General features: G+C 39.4%; 1 protein-coding gene across 2 annotated transcripts in view; it reads right to left on the bottom strand.

Moving 5' to 3' along the window:
- The window catches only part of LOC311223146 (histone-binding protein RBBP7), a 38,152-nt gene extending 27,450 nt beyond the window's left edge, over nt 1-10,702 (bottom strand). The window contains exons 1-3 of one of the 2 annotated variants that reach the window (XM_084307896.1): nt 10,533-10,702; nt 6,131-6,299; nt 564-709 (exon numbers count right to left, since the gene is read on the bottom strand). In XM_084307896.1, coding sequence (XP_084164022.1) covers nt 564-709; nt 6,131-6,299; nt 10,533-10,548 — 331 coding nt within the window. In that variant the 5' untranslated portion in view covers nt 10,549-10,702. The remainder of the gene's footprint in view (nt 1-563; nt 710-6,130; nt 6,300-10,532) is intronic. The other variant, XM_084307897.1, reaches the window with a different exon arrangement.
- Between the last annotated feature and the right edge of the window lie 2,745 nt (nt 10,703-13,447).

Here is a 13,447-nt window from a genome sequence, read left to right as displayed (position 1 = left end):
AATTGTATCGTATCGTGGCAGACTTTGTGATATCGGCAAATATCGTATCGTTGTCCAAAGAATCGATATCGTATCGTGATGAAACTGGTGATTCCCACCCCTAAGTGTTACGTAGTGATGATCAGGGCTGTTACGTAGTGATGATCAGGGCTGTTACGTAGTGTTACATAGTGATGATCAGGGCTGTTACGTAGTGTTACATAGTGATGATCAGGGCTGTTACGTAGTGTTACATAGTGATGATCAGGGCTGTCCCTTCTTAGTTGATCGGTCAGTTGACCGGCTGGTTTGATCTTAGTCAACCAATGCTTTCTTAGTTGATAACTAATTTTTTAATGTTTTTTTTCTCCAATGCTGAATTATTTCCTGACAAATGATAAGCCTAGATTTAAAAATAGGTCATTCTGCATTACTGCATGTGGGAAACATAATTTTACAGATTTTGGCGATGAAATCAATGGACCGATTAGTCGAGAAATCCTACGACTATTAGTCGAGAAATCCTTCGACTATTAGTGGATGAAGAGTCTCTTTCTAGCAGTAGGACACTCCCATGTCCTCACCTCCTTTCTCGCTGTCGTAGTGGGAGGCGTCAAACTGGGCGTCATCGTTGGGCACCTGCACGCTGGCGATGACCAGGTGGTTCTGTTCGTCTGACGTGTGGGTCCCCAGGACCAGCCGGTGGACCGCGTAGTCCTTCCCCTCCGGCCTGCAAGGCGCCACGACACAGGTTGGGTATCAGACAGGATCAAAAGATTTAACAAACGAGAAACATTTTGGATTCACTGTCTCGAACCTTTAAATGACCCAGGTCTGAATGAGGACATTGAATTCACATGTTTCCTATGCATATGCTGTATGTACAAATTGTCACTTACTTATCTTTCTTCTTGTAATACTTTTTAAACATATAATTCTTCCTGTAATACTTTTGAACTTATCTTTCTTCCTGCAATAACCTTTAACTTATCCTTCTTCATGTAATACTTTTTAAACATATCTTTCTTCCTGTAATACTTTTTAAACGTATCTTCCCTCCTATAATACCTTTTTTTGTTTTTAAACTTTATTTTTTAGCGTTTATCGCTTTTCTGGTCAAGCATGACCGACAGATACAGGGTGAAACGGGATATAGATCAGGGGAAGACATTCTGATAAGCGACGGCGGGTCCGGGAATCGAACTCGGAGTCCACCAGATCCGTGACGCAGCACGGTTTTCCCCGACGCTGAAATAGCGCCGAGATATGCGGTGAGCTACTGGAGCCCCCCCTCCTATAATACTTTTAACTTATCTTTCTTCATGTAATACTTTTTAACTTCTTTCTTCCTGTAATCATTTTTACCTATCTTTCTTCCTGTAATACTTTTTTAGACTGGGATCCCGTCTTGTTCCAGTTGTCTTTTCACAAAGACCCAAGAACTCCTAATGATTTAAAACGATGCCAGTTGCTAAAATCAATACTTTTCTTCTTATTTCTTTTAGTAGATACCATGAAACACCAAACCACCCATCTAAACTTGGTAAATGGCATCTCTGGTTCCATCAGAGAGCTGTTGTTACATCCATAACTCTCACTCTGTTCCCCCTGTCCTGCCTCTGAAAAGCAGTCCCTCAGATAGGCTGCACCACAATGTTTAACAGTATAGTTTAGCCATGGAAACAGCTAGAAAAATAAAAAGCTTGCGAGACACAGAACACATTGGAAAGTTTCATGTCTGATTCATTACATGTTCTCTTCACAACAGAACAATAGGATTCATGTTAACACTTTAACTGCCGGGAAACGCTTTACAGCATCATTCCCGGCCATGCTCAAGTTGCCGAAGGACGCTTTACAGCGTCTTTAATATCAATATTTCAAAAATCTGTGATCGGATTCATATTTCCCCTCCGCTGGCCTGAGATCCACCAGGAGGACCCACTGAGCTCTCTGGCGGTTCAGGAGCGCCATCTGGTGGCCGATCGGCGCAATCGCCAAACAGGAAGTGCTGTGGAGGTTGTGCTGGTCGGCCATATTACTTCCGGGCACTCGGTTTGGCTGCCGGCACTCTGGCTTGTCACAATATATAGCGATCCATTGCCAATAACTCGATAAACAACATGATTTGGACGTATATAGTATTATACAAGCTGGAAATGGTTCATCAGGATAAACATCCCATAATCGAAAACGGTCTACACCACGCTGATCGTCCAACGGCGCGAGGAAGATCCGGTAAGATTCAGCGTTATTTTTGATCGTGTTCCATATAAACTGTTATGATGAACATATGACCCACACTAGATGAATGATATAACGCTGCCCACGGAATTATAAACGATCCCCCGCCCATCCGGTCATCATCAGATCATACGTAGATCATTCTAGAAGTACGTCCAATTGAAATTTTTTATATCGCCCTGATTGCCATCAAACTGTATTTCATCATCAATATAATGCATTTGGGGCTATAGATCACGTTCTGGAGAAAGCTGCAGAAAGAGATGAAAACATACTTATACATTAGACCATACTTTACTATGAATATGTGAATGAAAAAGTTTAACGTTGCTACACAATGAACAATACATATAGGACTTTGAATGGGCCCTAATAATGGCAATGTAGCAATAGAATTTAAAAAGTTATAGCCATGCAAAGAAGGGGTACTTCTCCATAGACAAATAGAGCTGGCAATCTATGGTATATCATGAATTTAACCCATGGCACCCAAAGTGTTAAGGGTGCTATATATAATATTCAGCCACTAGATGTCGCACTAGAGCACCAGCATGTCATTTATCTAGGGCTGTCCCCGATTAAGGATTTGGATAGTCGACTATGATTGGCCAAAATTTGCCGTTAGTCGCCTATTAGTAAAAAAAAAAAATTATCATTCCATTTGGGCTGTGGGGGGTGCTTAACACTTTCTTCGCCAGGCTTATGTACATCATTATACCATCCTCTGCCAGCTCTATTTGTCTATGGAGAAGTTCCCCTTCTTTGCAGGGCTATAACTTTTTAAATTGTATTGCTAAATTGACATTACTATGGCCCATTCAACATCAAGTATCTATTGTTCAGGGTGTAGCAACGTTATACTTTTTCATTAACATATTCATACTAAAATACGGTCTAAAGTATAAATATGTTTTTATCGTTTTCTGCAGCTTTCTGCAGAACGTGATTTATAGCCCTAAATGCATTATATTGATGATTGTATACAGTTTGATAGCGATCGGCGCGAGATAAAACATTTCAAATGGACGTGCTTCTAGAAGTTACTACTTATCATCTGATGTTGACCGGATTGGGGGGAGGGGGGGTCGTTTATAATTCCGTGGCCAACGTTAGATGATTCATCTAGTGTGGGTGATATAATCATTAGAGCAGTTTGTATCGAACACGGTAAAAATATTCCTATTATGGGATGTTGAAATATGCGATCCATCTCCAGGTTGTATAATAGTATATACGTCCAAATCATGTTGTTTATCGAGTTATTGGTAACGGATTGCTATCCATTGTGTCTAGCTTGAGTCCCGGGACCTATAGCGAGTGATCGGACCGAATTGGGATGAGCACCAGTTTCCGTTTCCAGTTTCCGGTTTGGGCGATCCGCCACCAGATGGCGCTCTTGAACCGTTGGAGAGTTGAGAGGGGATCAACAGTAGATCTCAAGTCTCTGCGGGAGAAATATGATTGCGATCACAGATTTTTGAAATATTGATCTCAATGACGTGTTACAGCGTCATTGGCAGAATTAGCATGGCGGGGAATGACGAGTTTAGGCGTCCTTGGCAGAGAAAGTGTTAATGTCTGAAGGAGTCGACTGAAGGCTTCTTGTCCTCTGCAAAAGCATGCGATTGGTCCACTGATGGATACATCTTGATATTTGTCTAGTCTAGTGTGTTCATTAGATGGGTGAAATCCTCTTTCAGTGCCTCTGTGCCTGTTTTCGAAGGCAGTTCGCCTCTGGTATGCGTGCCATTAGCGTTAGCCACGCATCTAGGCCTCTTTTCTTTTGGAAAGAATGACAAAAAAATAAAAAATAAATTTTGTATTCAACTAAGAGGTTGACAGTCGACTGCGGCTCCTTTCGACCGATTAGTCGACTAATCGACGAATAGGGGTCAGCCCTACATTTATCCAATCAGGCGCATTCCACATGGGGAAATGGGAAGTAGGGAGGGGATACATGCCTGCAACATTCATTTGGGACCATAAAAAGTTTTTAATGATACATTTAATTAATTTTTTTTTATTCTTATTCTGCACCTCTCTAAAAGCTTTTATGCCTGAATTTCCACAAGGGGCGTCAATAAAGGAATATCTTATAACTAACCATCGTACTGTCTTTTACTATTATGCACCTTGCTACTACAGTAAGTTTCAAGTTCAAGTTTCTTTAATAGTTGTCATACAGAAGTACAGAATACTTTTATACAAAATGCTTCTTTCTGTTACGCTCCAGAGACTGTGCTAGACAAAAGATAAGTATGAAATAAGTATAGCAAGTAAAAAAAAAAAGTAAAAAATAGAAGACACAAGTGTTCAGTATGTACATATGTACAATGTTCAATGCAGAATAGAAGTAACTGAGTTACCATACAATATACTATGCAATATACTAATATACAATATACTATATAGTGCAAAGCAGACATGGGATGAGGTACAATTTAGGTACAATTTACAGTAAGGTGTCCTGAGTAGGGTTGGGCATCGTTTGGATTTGAACGATTCCGGTTCCGATTCCGATTCTCCATATCGATTCCTGTTCTAAACGATTCTCGATTCCGATTCTTTGAGGTGCAGGTCAAAACAGGTCACAGCTTATTTCGAAGGAGATTTTTTATTTATTTTTTTTTCAAAAAGAAAATCATACTATTCACATTTTCAGTTGACTTGATACAGTTTAATTTGGTTGCTGTACTGTAACTAGGGTATTAATTTAAAAAAAAAAAAGCTAAAAAAAGCTAAAAAAAAAGTAAAAAAAAAAAAAAAAAAAAAATTTAGAATCGAAATTCAAATATGTTACTTCCGGTTCCTATTAGAACCGGTTTTCGGTGCCCAACCCTAGTCCTGAGGTATGGTTTGTAGTGCAAATTCTTTGCCAATAAATATAAAGTGTGTCTAGGTGTTCTAAAGTGTGTAGAGTGGGTGCTGCAGTGGGTTGTTTGTTTAAAGTGAGTGTGTGCGTGTGGATGTGTGTGCTGTGTGTGCATTTGATGGTTGTTGCATAGTGTTATTGTTCGTTGAGCAACCTGATGGCCTGGGGATAGAAGCTTCTTCTGAGTCTTTCTGTGCTTGCCATGAGACTCCGGTATCGCTTGCCTGACCGCAGCAGTTCAAAGAGGCAGTTGTTTGGGTGGCTGGAGTCCTTGATAATTCTCTTAGCCTTACCCCTGCACCGCTTGTTGTAAATGTTCTGGAGAGTGGGAAGCAGCAGCCCCCCTCCAATTGTGCGCTCGGCTGAACGGGCCACTCTCTGTAGTCTGCTACGGTCTTGTGCGGTGCTATTCCCAAACCAGGAGGTGATATTGCCAGTCAGGATGCTCTCTATTGTACATGAGTAGAAGTTCTTAAGGATCTTCTGACTGACTTGGAACTTCCTTAGGCGCCTGAGGAAGTAGAGGTGTTGCCGTGCCTTCTTCACAACACTGTCAATGTGTGTGGTCCATGTCAAGTCCTCGGATATGTGGGCTCCCAGGTACTTAAAACTGTTCACTCTCTCAACCGGTGCCCCGTCGATGCTGAGGGGGCTGTAGTCCCTGACCCCCGACCTCCTAAAGTCCACAATCATCTCCTTTGTTTTGCTGACGTTCAGGGAGAGGCTGTTCTCTTGGCACCATCCCGCCAGGACCTTGTAATCTACCTTGTTTATATTACTACCTACTATGCTAATATGTCTATATACTACTATGCATGCACTCAAGACTGTAACACTCAAGCTACCCTTATAGTTGTACCCTTCCTGCTGACTTGTTGTACAGAACTTAAGTCGCTTTGGATAAAACCATCAGCTAAATGACTAAATGTAATTCCCCTTCAATATCCACGCCCCGGCGAACAGGCCTACGGGTCGTTGTGCGCTGTGTTCAGCGCTAATCGTTGTGTCTGTATTGCCGTTTTTTCCCCGTCATACCTGTTGACGTCGGGTAGCCACTGCACGGTGAGGCTGGGCCACTCCAGCGCGTGTGTCATCACCAGGTCGTACAGGAAGGGAGTGTTCTTCTTCCAGATCTTGTACTCCTCGTTGATCACCCTCTCCTCCACAGCATCATCATACACTGCAGTGGGAGCAGGTGGAGAGACTTAGGAGAAGTAGAAATGTCATAAAGATGTGATCTTCTAAAGGGTCGCCTTTGTGAATAGATTAGATTCAAATGTATTGTCATTATACAGCACAGCAAGTACAGCACACAAAAATAAGTTTGGCATCCAACCAGAGTGCAAATGTAACAGTAAAGTGCAATAGTAATATACAATGTACAGGTGATTAAACTGGGTATAATATATATAAATTAGTACAACTGAGTATAGTGCTAATCAGATGTATGTATTGCGCTGTAGTATTAATATGTACAATGATACAACAAAGACACTATGGTAGTAGTCATACTAGCCGGCAGATACTAGATATTAGTATCTACAGATATGTAAAAGGATTATATACAGGTATGTAGACAGAGATATATATATATATATATATATATATATATACGGTAATAAATATATATACGGTATATACAGCATTATTGTATGCTATCATACAGTTATATGGGTTATGTTGTGCATGTGTATTCAGACAGATATGGATATATGCTGTATAAACATAAATGTATATACGGTATATGGGCAATTCCATGCAAATGTCAACCTCACCATGAAAACAACATGATCATAACCAAACCAATTTCAAATGTATCATCAAGGTCTATATTTTGAGGTACAAAATAGATTTGATCATAATATTTATGAGAATGCATGTTTTTTTACACTACAGGAGGAGACACAATGATGTAAAAATTTATTTTTCGATTAACCTAATTGTATGACTTTCTGAATGGCCAGAATGGCAAAAAAATCAACAGATATTTTTCTAACCTCACCTTTGGTCATGAAGGGCTGTTGTATCAATATGTGAATCAATTATGTACTTTGTGTCTTCCATTGGCAGGTGAAGCATGCTGTTATAATGCCCCTTTATGGGACAGCGAATGTAACATCCATAACATTTTCCAGGAAAAGTTGTCATAAAACATGCATCTGGAATGCAATGTCAACCAAACTTCCTAAGCAAAGCTAACTTTTATAAAGATGACATATTAGCAACAATTAGTCATTCTGGTCTGTTATGGATGTTACCGTTATGGATGTTACATTGCAAGTGACGGATGTTACATTGCGAATGTGTGTTGTTAAGTCCGATTATGACCCCTTTGTTTGAAGTATAATTTACACATTTTAGTTACACTTATTGAGATAAAGATGAGCCTGCAATAAGAAATGTTTTGACCTTTTGGATTTTGAGATAGGTGACAAAATACACAGCGTTATGGATGTTACGGAAATTGACAAGCTTTTCGGACTCACTGAACACATGATGAAAACTCTGTGAATATCTTTTTCAAAGAATATATGTTTACTATCACTTTGTAGGGAAGGGTTTGAGGTACCCAAAAAGCACATTCAGGAAAACCTGGCATTTCCTCTCAAGGAATGAATCACAAAAAAGTGCTGTTATGGATGTTACATTTTTGCGTTATGGATGTTACACGTCTGAAATAGACAAAAAACACTATATAAAATGTGTGTTGTTAAGTCCGATTATGACCCCTTTGTTTGATTTAAATCTGAAGTATTTTATGACTCCTTGTTTGATTAAAATCCAACATATTCCCAGACACAACTTTAGAGCAGTGTCCACGTTAGCCTACTGCTAATCGGCTGCTGTCGGCCATCTCCCCCTCGCGTCTGCTCAGCCTACATGTATTTGTTATTGTTTTGCAGAGTATCGTGACAAGAAACCCACCCCAAAAAACACAGAAACCCCAAATGAAACCAAAAAGTAAATGAGTATTATTCCAGTAGTATTCCAGTATTATTCCAGGGACGACATTTCAAGACAGGCCCCAGGAATGAAGGATGCAGTGACCATAAGAGAAGGAGTCAAGCAGAGGGTTCAGAAACGCCACATGTCCATGTCCCTTATGGAGGCTTACCGCTGCACTTCCAACCAAAGAGGACAAGCCCGGGGTACGTTTTGATCAGATTCGTGAACACCTCAATCCTCACATGGATAACAGAGGGAGATACCATTTCTCTGAACCAGTCCAGGCAGAGTGAATTGGACTTGATTTTTTATAACTTTCTTTTTCATGGTGAGGTTGACATTTTCATGGAATTGCTCCAAAACTCATTCTGATTTAACCGATATTAATATTACTGTTCTCTGTATAGAAAACACTTATGTTAATCAGATAAAGAGCTATTTTCCAAAAACTTTGTAATTTATTTTCAGAAGTGACTGATATTTTGAAACTATTTAAGATAAAAAAAAAAGAAAAAAGATTATAATTTTTTTGTGATTTGTGATGTCACAGTATGATGTCATAATAGAACATTTGTGATGTCACAGTATGATGTCATAATAGAACATTTGTGATGTCACAGTATGATGTCATAATCGACCATAGATATCTATAGAACACTAGATAGCTTAAGGCGGAGTCACCAGCGTCACTGAACCGCCGCCATCTTGGGAGGGTCAGCCTTGAGTGAGAGTGAGTGAGCTGCACAGACAAAAATACTCATAACTCGCTGAAATATTGACGGATTTACAAACGGGTTGGTTTGCTATAAACATCAAAGATGTAGTTATGATACTGCATACTTATAAAAAAAAATTAAAGATGTTTTTTTTTTTTACAAACCGCTTGAATCATAGCCACGTTAATAATGCTTGTAATAAACCAACCCGTTTGTAAATCCGTCAATATTTCAGCGAGTTATGAGTATTTTTGTCTGTGAAGCTCACTCACTCAAGGCTGACCCTCCCAAGATGGCGGCGGTTCAGTGACGTCGCTCTCCATTGGCCGGCAGCGCGGGCAAGCTATCTAGTGTTCTATATATATCTATGGGTTTGACCCTCAAAATGGTCCACCAAAGTAAAACACATGGGTAAAGCCCTATTTTTGATAGTGGTTTTTGACTATTTCAGACGTGTAACATCCATAACGCAAAAATGTAACATCCATAACAGTGTTGTGATATTGAATCCTTGTGTTGTGTTAATTACAGCTCCATGAAATGATGTAGATGAAAAAAATAGCGATACCTTGTCTTATAGGGACTGCTACCTTATCATTATGCTCTGTGCCATTATTACTACCTAAAATGTAATAAATTGTGGAATATTACTGTAATGAGCTGTATGTGTATGATCCAAGCGTCCTATGATCTCACACTCTTGGAGCATAACAGAAAAAAGCATTCCATGTGAAAGTATTCTGTATTTTTGCATGTCAACAAATAAAAGAAACTTGAACTTGATTTCATTGCGCTGTAATTAACACAACACACTAATTCAATGTTGTGTATGTCATATATGTTATGATGAATTGAAAATGGGGGACCCTGATGTAAACAAGACGAAAGTCTCTCTGGTCTGCATCCCCTTAACAATTGTATGTTGCGCTGTACTGTACTGTACCCATTCTGCAATATGTTAATAAAGTTTTCAATCAATCAAAACTCAATGACATCACTGGTGACCATTTTCAAACGAATTTACTCATTAACTCTCAAAATAAATTGCAATGTGTGGAAAACTGTTTAGAGTTTTGCATGTGTGTGAGATTATGTGCTAAATGGATCAGCATTGTTTATTGGTGAAGTGGCCCTTACATGGGCGTACATAACGTTAGAATACGATTTTACAAATTGATTATGACATCACATATTCAAGTCTTAATAGTCTGGTATCAGGGAGAGAGACTGTGATTGAACCGTGAATAATGCATTCATTAATTGACCAGTATTCCCATAAAAGTGGTTTAACTGGCTTCCATATGCTGCATTCAATATATAACATGATAAGATACAAGTTCTTCTTATCCCTGTCAACCTGATACCCTGATCAGGTTGTACCTGATGAATTGAAAATGGGGGACCCTGATGTAAACAAGACGAAAGTCTTTCTCTGGTCTGTATTGAGCTGTACTGTACTGTACCCATTCTGCAATCTGTTAATAAAGTTTTCAATCAATCAAACCCCTGTCAATATAGCAGCACGTATCCTTCAATGGAATGGCCTTTGAGAGAAAGCTGACAAGTTTGTTGAAGCTAATAATAGCCTGTACGGTACAGTTAATCTTCATTATACCAAATACTTATATTGAGCATCACACGTTAGCAAGGCCTGTGCATTAGCTAATAGCAAGCCGGCTAACAGTGAGCCCATCAGCTAGCATGCTGATGCTAACAACCATTACTACTAGCAGCATGGAACCCGGGGCCACTGCAGCCTCTTAACTTCACCTCACCTTCTTTATCCGCCATGTTCCAGCTTCGGCGGCAGGTGTAGCTACTCGTAGCTGTGTCACGTTGCCCGAGAGCAAAGCAACTCGAATGTGTAATAATAGGTAATGTTGTTGTTATCTTATTATTCCGTTTTTCTACTATCGCACTCTTCCTTTTCAGCGCCTATTTGATGTTAGCAAACAGCGCATGCGCTCTAGCGCACGTCACTATCGCGCGCGCCCCGCGCAGATGTCAAAATGGTTCCAAACGTGAGGTCCGAGGACCCCCGCCCCGCCATAGCCGGTCCTGGGGAAAATCTAAGTAGTGGACATTTAGGAAGTTTTTTTATTTTATTATTTAATTCACTCGAAATCAGCCCCTGGTCGCTTTCACTACTATCCTATATGGAGGCAAATTATTTGCTATAGTATATATAGGCCAACTATAGCGTATGACATATCAGAGTCTTTCTATGGCTATGTACCCTAATTTATAGGATAATAATAAGTGTTCAATGAAGAAACCCAAACCCACTGCCAAATAATAGTATGTACAATAATTCTGTATACATACATTTATATTTACTGTACATGTGTATATACAGTACCTGCATATAATCCCTTTTACATACCTGTATACTATATCTGTATATATATCCCTACTTAATAATAATAATAATAATAATAATAATAAATCAAATTTATATAGCACCTTTCATAGAACCCAAGGTCGCTTCACAATCAGGACAAAAAATAGGGCTAGGGAAATAGGGGGGGGAAAGGGGATGAGGGAAGGTAAGGGATAATGGACCTAATCTAATCTAAACTAACTGATGGGGAAAGGCCTTGGTGAAGAGGTGTGTTTTTAAAGCAGTTTTGAAGGTGTCCAGGGTTGGGGCGTTGCGGATTTCAGGGGGGAGAGAGTTCCAGAGGGTAGGGGACGCCACGCTGAAGGCTCTGTCCCCGAAAGTCCGTAACCTGGTGCGAGAGATGGAGAGGAGACCTAGATCAGAGGATCGTAGGTTCCGGGATGGAGTGTGCTGGTGAAGGAGATCAGACAGGTATCGAGGCGGGGGCGTGGGCATGGAGGGATTTGTAGGTGAGGAGCAGGAGTTTGAAGGTGATGCAGAACTTGACTGAGCCAGTGGAGGTGGATGAGAGTACTCTTACTGGTCTTATAGCTGGCCAGTATGACTTACTACCATCGTTTATGTATACCTGTATCACTTTACATAATAATACTATAGCACTGTACATACATTTGATTACTATTACTCAGTAGTACTCTTTATATATTTTGTATCCAGCTTAATCACCTATACATTGTATACTACTATTGCACTTTACTCTGGTTAGATGCCAAACTTCTTTACATTGTACTGTACTTGTGCACAATTTGAATCTAATCTAAACAATACATTTGAATCTAAAAGAAAGTCTAACATGCCTATAGATACGTGTACTATGGAATTGCACACTACAAATATATTACATGGCCCATAATGGCCTTGCATTGCCAACTTCAACAGACACTATATTAGCCTATGGAAAATGTAGCCTCTATGTTTTTCCAAGTTATTTTGTCCATTAGGCTATGCTGTCCATATTAACATACAAAGTTCATGAAATAACCAGTGGTACCATTGCACTGCATTCCAATGAGTTTATTCTGTAAAAGTCTTGTCTATAAACAGCAAAAACGGTTTACATTAAACTACAAACCTCCAAAATGTAAAACATGTTCAAATACGAGCATAACAAAGATTAAAAGTTAGGAGAATAATAATAACTTATGTAAATGGGTTTACATACACAGTGTCATCATCATCCACCATCAGTCAAATAAATAGCCCTATACATGTCATGAAGACAACCATGGCAAAGAGAGGCAACTGGCAGAATAAAATATTTAGTGATTTTTTTAATAAACCAATAACACTCACGGGTGACTGCCAAATAAGAATGGCAATTCAGAACAGCACTATACCCACACCTCCCACGCATGTGTATCTAGTTAGACACATCTCCCGGCCACCTCCCTCTTACACCCTGTTTCTATGTGCTCAGCCTCACGTAATGTGCTGATGTACAGCATGAAGAATAGCTCCATCAGAACCTGTGTTTCTAAGTGCTCAGCCTCACGCAATGTGCTGATGTAATAACAGCACGAGGAACAGCTCCATCAGAAGCTGTGTATTGGTAATGTTCCTGCTCATACATGTATTTACAACCACACACTGTGATAGGAGAAGCATTCCATAGTGTAACAACAGCTTGTTTTCTTTGCGGAAGATCAAAATAGAATTCTCAAATCTCAAAGCTTTTGTCTTGGTGTAATGTTTGACAATGGTTATGAAAATGTTATATAGAAAGTGAGGCTGTCAAAATGAATGCTTTAACTTTGGAGATTAATTTAAATTATTCAAAGCATTCAAATAAATTAATCTAGATTCATCTATGGAGTGAAACATCTTCAATCTTAGCGCAGCGGATATAAGAAAGAGGTCTAGCTGAGTCAATGTTGATGGTTTTGTTGAACATTTGTATTTCACAGGAGAGAAACTGTATTCAAAGAAAGCTATTAAAATAGTCTTTGAATCTAAATATACTTTCTTTGTGTTGATTTTACATTAATTCCATGATTTTACTCAAGTAAATATCTGTTACAAGCTTCGGTCTTAAGTAGAAAAAAATGCTATTTTTAATCTAGATTAATCTAGATTAATTACAGAAAACTGTGAGATTAATTAGTTAATTTTTTTTAATCTATTGACAGCACTAATAAAAAGCCATAACGTAGTCGAGGTCATGCTGAACTTTCCAGAAGAATTCTGTCGCTAGGGAAACAGCTCGGGCCTCAGTGTATTTCCTGTCAGCGACTGTATCAGCGAACGCCACAACAGGACATACACGTGGGCCAACAATAGAATGTTTATGAA

This window comes from Notolepis coatsorum (assembly GCF_963971535.1).
Source record: "Notolepis coatsorum genome assembly, chromosome: 2".
Taxonomy (NCBI): Eukaryota; Metazoa; Chordata; class Actinopteri; order Aulopiformes; family Paralepididae; genus Notolepis; species Notolepis coatsorum.
Note: the sequence above shows the minus strand (reverse complement) of the source record. Positions and strands in the feature narration are given on the sequence as shown.